At 37.2% G+C, this 5,851-nt stretch overlaps 1 protein-coding gene across 1 annotated transcript; it reads left to right on the top strand.

Moving 5' to 3' along the window:
• Positions 1 to 308: 308 nt before the first annotated feature.
• LOC131078399 (G2/mitotic-specific cyclin-2) lies at positions 309 to 3,567 on the top strand. Its single transcript, XM_058016076.2, has 12 exons — positions 309 to 499; positions 587 to 641; positions 840 to 900; positions 1,016 to 1,072; positions 1,158 to 1,200; positions 1,301 to 1,393; positions 1,559 to 1,693; positions 1,913 to 2,002; positions 2,113 to 2,334; positions 2,475 to 2,573; positions 2,822 to 3,000; positions 3,098 to 3,567. The coding sequence occupies exons 1-12, from the start codon at positions 485 to 487 to the stop codon at positions 3,243 to 3,245; spliced, it is 1,197 nt and encodes a 398-aa protein (XP_057872059.2). The 5' UTR covers positions 309 to 484; the 3' UTR covers positions 3,246 to 3,567.
• The last annotated feature ends 2,284 nt before the right edge of the window (positions 3,568 to 5,851 follow it).

Genomic DNA, 5,851 nt, shown 5'->3' on the forward strand with positions numbered 1-5,851 from the left:
CAATTACACGCGGAAACTTTCACAAAAATAAATGCATAAGAAGACAAGGCCAATGAAATGGAATGGGAAGTATTGTTAAGAGGGACATGGGCCCCACATTACAAAAAAAAATTATTAATCCACTAATTTTAAGCAATAAAACACAAGCTTTACGTTGAATACGCACCGTTAACAGGCTGGCATGAAATAGGAGGAGCCGTTGGAGGACATGACGTGGGACAATCATGGCGATTCAATGGATGCATCTGACGGCTCACAATTCCTGACCGTTGTTTTCTGCTTTGGGGGACACATATCCGTTGCTGCTTCATCTTTCGCAGGGGGATTTTTATAGCATTCGGCATTGTACTCTGTAAGGGCGGATTGGACTGCAGGGCTTCTCTACATTTTGCACTCTGCAGTCCCATTTTTGAATACCCTCTGAAATCTCATTTCACGAAAAGAAGAAGAAAAAATTCAATCTGTTTTTCCCTTCCCCATAACAATGTCTTTCGCCAGGGTAAGTGCCAGTGCCCACAATTTTCAGGTTTTTAGATTGTGAAGATTTTGTTGGTTTTGATCACTTTAAGAAAAAAAATTGTTGCAGGAAGTGCGAGGGTATGCTGAGAATAGGTTTGACGCCAAGGCCACTTATAACAAAGGTCTGGTGTGCCCTTTGTTTTCTGAAACATAATTTTGTGCTTTATGGGTGAATTTATGGTTTAGTATTTGAGCCATGCATAATTTCTGTGTAAGATGAGGAAAATCCAATGTTTACATGGTTTGTCTTTAATGTGTTTCCTCGGCGTTGCCTTTGTAATGGAGGATTTGAGCAAATAATTGATTTTGGGTTTTGACAGGCCTTAAAATGGAAGGTAAAGGGCGAAGGGCCCTTTCTGATATTAGCAATGTTGTTGGAAGGTGCGTTACCTCTATCTTTGATTTCTTCTTTGTTCTTGATTGGTCTTTGAGTTACCCTCTTATGTCTGCCATTTGTTAATGCTATTGCTTATCTCTGTGTATCATGGCCCTACAGAAATCCTCAAGCAGTTGGTGCCAAGAAATTTGCTGCAATTGATCGCCCTGTGACCAGGTGAAGATTTTTGTAGAGTTTTATTGTATTTCCCTTGATGTCTATTAGTGTAGGAATTGATCCCTTACCGGCTTCGTTGGTCCAGGAATTATATTGCTACATTGGCAAACAATCAGCATTTGGTACAGGTATTGTATTCCAACAATCAATGTCTTAAGGCCCAAAATCTCTGTGATTTTACCCAGAAGATTTGAGTTATAATGCATTCATCATTGCTTCGTTTATCAGGATACTCAACATGATAAGAATATATATGAAGTTGAAGAGTCTGTGGTTGTTGATATGGAAGATCTGAATGGCCCTTCTGCATTTCAACCCGAGGTAAGCTGAATGAATCAGGATTTTATTATAGATTTTTTCTTTCTTTTTCTTAGAAACTGTTTGCAAACTGTTTTCTTTTTTTTTTGCATTGAAGCCATTCTTGTGATTTTCTCTGTGTGTGACATGTTTCTTGACATGGAAATCATATCGTGGCGGGGTTTGCAGGAATGCAATGAAGTGGAAATGGAAGATCCATTTGATCCAATGGTAATTTCAAATATTGATGAGGACGATGGTGAAAACCAATTAGCCGTTACAGAATATGTACAAGACATTTATACTATGTATAGAGAAAGGGAGGTAAGGATGGATGATATGATATTTTTAATTGGCATGAGTTTTCTACTTCAAAAGCAATCAATCGTGTATGCTTTTGAATCTAACTTTTCCGATTTCAGAAAAAATCTTGTAAATGATATTATTTATTATCCAAGTTTTTTATACTTTTTCAGACAGATGAGAACTGGAGTGCTCATGTCAGAATATTTTATATTAACATGAAGTGTTCGTTTGTTGCAGAACCTTAGTTGTGTTCCCCGAGATTATATGTGGGAACAAACAGATATAAATGAGAGAATGAGGGGCATTCTGATTGATTGGCTCATTGAGGTACAGGAATTTGGATAATTAGTAGTAAAGGATCCAATTTTTGCACATTCCTCTGTTTCCCAATGAAAACAGTTTGAAATGCTAATATTTTTTTGTCATTTCATGTATAGGTACATTTGAAGTTTGAACTCATGGACGAAACATTGTTCTTGACAGTCAACATCATTGATAGATACCTCTCAAGAGAAAGGGTACTAAGAAAGCATTTACAGCTTGTGGGGGTTACTGCTATGCTTTTGGCCTGCAAGTATGAGGAGGTCTCTGTTCCTGTAGTAGACGATTTTGTCCAAATTTCAGACAAAGCCTATACCAGAGAAGAAGTTTTACAAATGGTGAGAAACCTCCCACATCTCTTACAGAAAAAACTAAGTTATGAATGGTTCTAATGTATGGGTGTGGCAAAGCCATGCCTTCCATCTGTTTCTGTGGTGAATCCCATTCCTCTAATCAATAAGCCTTCTCCTGGTTGCAGGAGAAATCAATGCTCAATGCATTGGAATTCAATATGACAGTACCAACCCCTTATGTTTTCATCAGGAGATTTCTTAAGGCAGCTGAATTTGATAAAGAGGTATGTAGTAAGCATGAGTTTTCCACAGTCCATGTAGTATATGCAAGATTTGTTTCTTTTGAATCAACGTTTCGGATCATACTGAGCAATGATAGATTGCCCAGTGTGATCTGAAATATTGATTGAAAAAGCATACATAGTTTTTTCCAGAAACAAATGTTGCACAAAGACGTATGTATTTTCATATAATGTTGACCAAACTGTTTAGTTTCTAGTTGACTCATTGTTTGTTCTCCATGCCTTAACAGTTGGAGACATTGTCCTTCTTCTTCATTGAGCTCTGTCTAGTTGAGTATGAAATGTTGAGGTACCCACCATCAATGGTAGCAGCTGCAGTTGTGTACACAGCACAATGTACACTGAACAGAGTTCCTTATTGGAACAGGACCATGGAATGTCATAGTGGCTACTCAGAAGTGCAACTTTGGTGAGACAACCTATTTTCCTCCTGGTTTTGTAAATGTATCCTGTTTCATTGTTGTTCTCTCAGTCCTTACAAAAACATCTTCATCATATTTGTTCAGGGAATGTGCAAAGATGATTGTGGATTACCATCGCAAGGCAGGGCAGGGGAAGCTGACATGTGTTCACAGGAAATATTCATCTTCCAAATATAATTGTGCAGCAAGGATAGAACCGGCTCTCATCATTGGAGAGGAGATTCTAGACTAGACAAGAAAGCCCATGCAAAGTAAAGGGGGGACTACTTTATCAACCAAAATGTTATTGTATATATAACATGAATTGCAGAGGAGAGGGTCATGGGGGGGATTGTCTCGTCATATTACATGAAGAGAACGTGGCTAACAATAATTTAGCAAAGAGACTACAATATTGCAACTGTAATTTGGCTAACAATAATTTGACTATTTTAAGGCGATCGGTGATCTTGTTTGCCTGGAAATGGCAAAGTATAAGAATTTGAACACCAATCTGGTGTATCATTGTTGTTTCCTTTTAATTTATATAAAAAAATTCTTTCCCTTCCATTTTATTATTGTTTTCATTTGAATTAGACAAGTTATTTTTTCTTCCTTTGAACACTTAAGAAAATAATGAGAGAATTAGATAGCAAAGAGACTACAATATTGCAAAGAGACTACAGTATTGCAACTGTAATTTGGCTAACAATAATTTGATTAAGGTGATCACTGATCAGTGATCTTGTTAGCCTGGAAATGGCAAAGTATACGAATTTGAACACCAATCTGGTGTAGCATTGTTCTTTTCTTTTAATTTATATAAAAAAATTCTTTCTCTTCCATTTTATTACTGTTTTCATTAGATAGCAAAGAGACTACAAAAAGAGAAAAAAAAAAAAAGGAAAAAGAGCAAAAAGAGCAAAAGGGCAGGCAGGTTTTCCTTATTACTGTTTTCATTAAATAATGAGGGAATTAGATAGTCAAAGAAGGAAAAGGAGCAAAAGACCAAAGCATTCCACCATTGACCATTGCACTATTAGACACTTTATTGCATTGCTCTTAGACACTTTATTGAAAAAGTTTGGGACTCTACAGGGAAGGACGTTTTTTTGTTGTTTTGTTGATTTCAAGAAGGCCTTTGACACTGTTCTTATGGGCAAACTGTGGAGAAGAATGGAGGAACTCGGTATTCTAAGGAAACTTTTTGTTGCTTTGTTGATTTCAAGAAGGCCTTTGACACTGTTCTTATGGACAAACCGTGGAGAAGAATGGAGTAACTCGGTATTCCTAATGAGCTTAGAGTTGCTGTGCATAAGCTTTATGATCAAGTTAAAGCTAAGGCAGGTTTTCCTTATTACTGTTTTCATTAAATAATGAGGGAATTAGATAGCAAAGAGACTACAAAAAGAGCAAAAAAAGAAGGAAAAAGAGCAAAAGACCAAAGCATTCCACCATTGACCATTGCATTACTCTTAGACACTTTATTGCATTGCTCTTAGACACTTTATTGAAAAAGTTTGGGACTCTCAAGGGAAGGAGGTTCTTTTGTTGTTTTGTTGATTTCAAGAAGGCCTTTGACATTGACATTGTTCCTATGGGCAAACTGTGGAGAAGTATGGAGGAACTCGGTATTCTAAGGAGACTTTTTGTTGCTTTGTTGATTTCAAGAAGGCCTTTGACACTGTTCTTATGGACAAACCGTGGAGAAGAATGGAGTAACTCGGTATTCCTAATGAGCTTAGAGTTGTTGTGCATAAGCTTTATGATCAAGTTAAAGCTAAAATCAGAACAAAGGAAGGAATGTTTGAATGCTTTAGCAGTGATATTGGAGTTAAACAGGGCTGCCCTCTTTCCCCAACCTTATTTGGCCTATATATTGATAAACTTGAAGAGTGGCTAAACAAGTCTTCTGGGGAAGGCATCCAACTTGTAGGGTTTGTTGTGAAGTTGCTTCTTTATGCGAATGATCTCATCCTAATTGCTAAAACTGCGAGGGATCTGAAGGAGGATTTGAAGGCACTTGAATGTTTTTGTCTAGAGGTTAGAATGCAAGTTTATACCAGCAAGACGAAAGTAATGATATTTTCTCTGAAAAGAAAGAAACAACAAATCTCTTTCATGTTGAAGGTTGCCCTTTGGAAATAGTAGATGAATACAAATACTTGGGAATCGACTTCCACAATAGGCTTAGTTGGGAGACTTGTAGATCAAAAAGGATTCGGGGAGGTTGGAAGACCTCATACCTCCTGCAAAATAGATGTAGGAAAGTGGAATTATGGGATTGGAAAACTATGAAAACTCTCTTCGGTTTGTTGGTTGTTCTTATGGTTGCGAAATTTGGGGAAGTAGCATGTCAAACCACAAATGGAGACAACTTGAAAGAATCCAAAAACACTTAATCATCAACAATCTCAAGGTCAAGTCAACAGTTCCTTATGAGATTCTTCTTGCTGAAGCATGAATGTTTCCCTTAGAGGCCTAAGCTATAGTTCACTTGATAAGTTATTTAAAAAAAGTTAAAAACATGGATGAGCATCGTTGGCCTAAAATGGTGGTTGAAGAGGAGTTAAAACGGAGGAAGAAAACTTGGATGAAGCAAAATATTAAATGGACCAGCAAGTGGGACACCAATTTGAAAGATTGTCCAAATAACAACGAGGAGATTAAAAAGTTCGTGATTGAAAAATTTAGAACTGCCATGTGGACAAAGCAGGTTGGCTGAAAAAAGCTCATTATATCAAAGAGTTTAACCAGTTGGGTGAACATGGGGATAAAGACTATTTAAGGGTGCCAATTAATGGAAAGGCTAGATTGCTTGTTGCTCAGATCAGAACTGGGTCCCACCATCTAAGATGC

This window comes from Cryptomeria japonica, chromosome 3 (assembly GCF_030272615.1).
Source record: "Cryptomeria japonica chromosome 3, Sugi_1.0, whole genome shotgun sequence".
Taxonomy (NCBI): domain Eukaryota; kingdom Viridiplantae; phylum Streptophyta; class Pinopsida; order Cupressales; family Cupressaceae; genus Cryptomeria; species Cryptomeria japonica.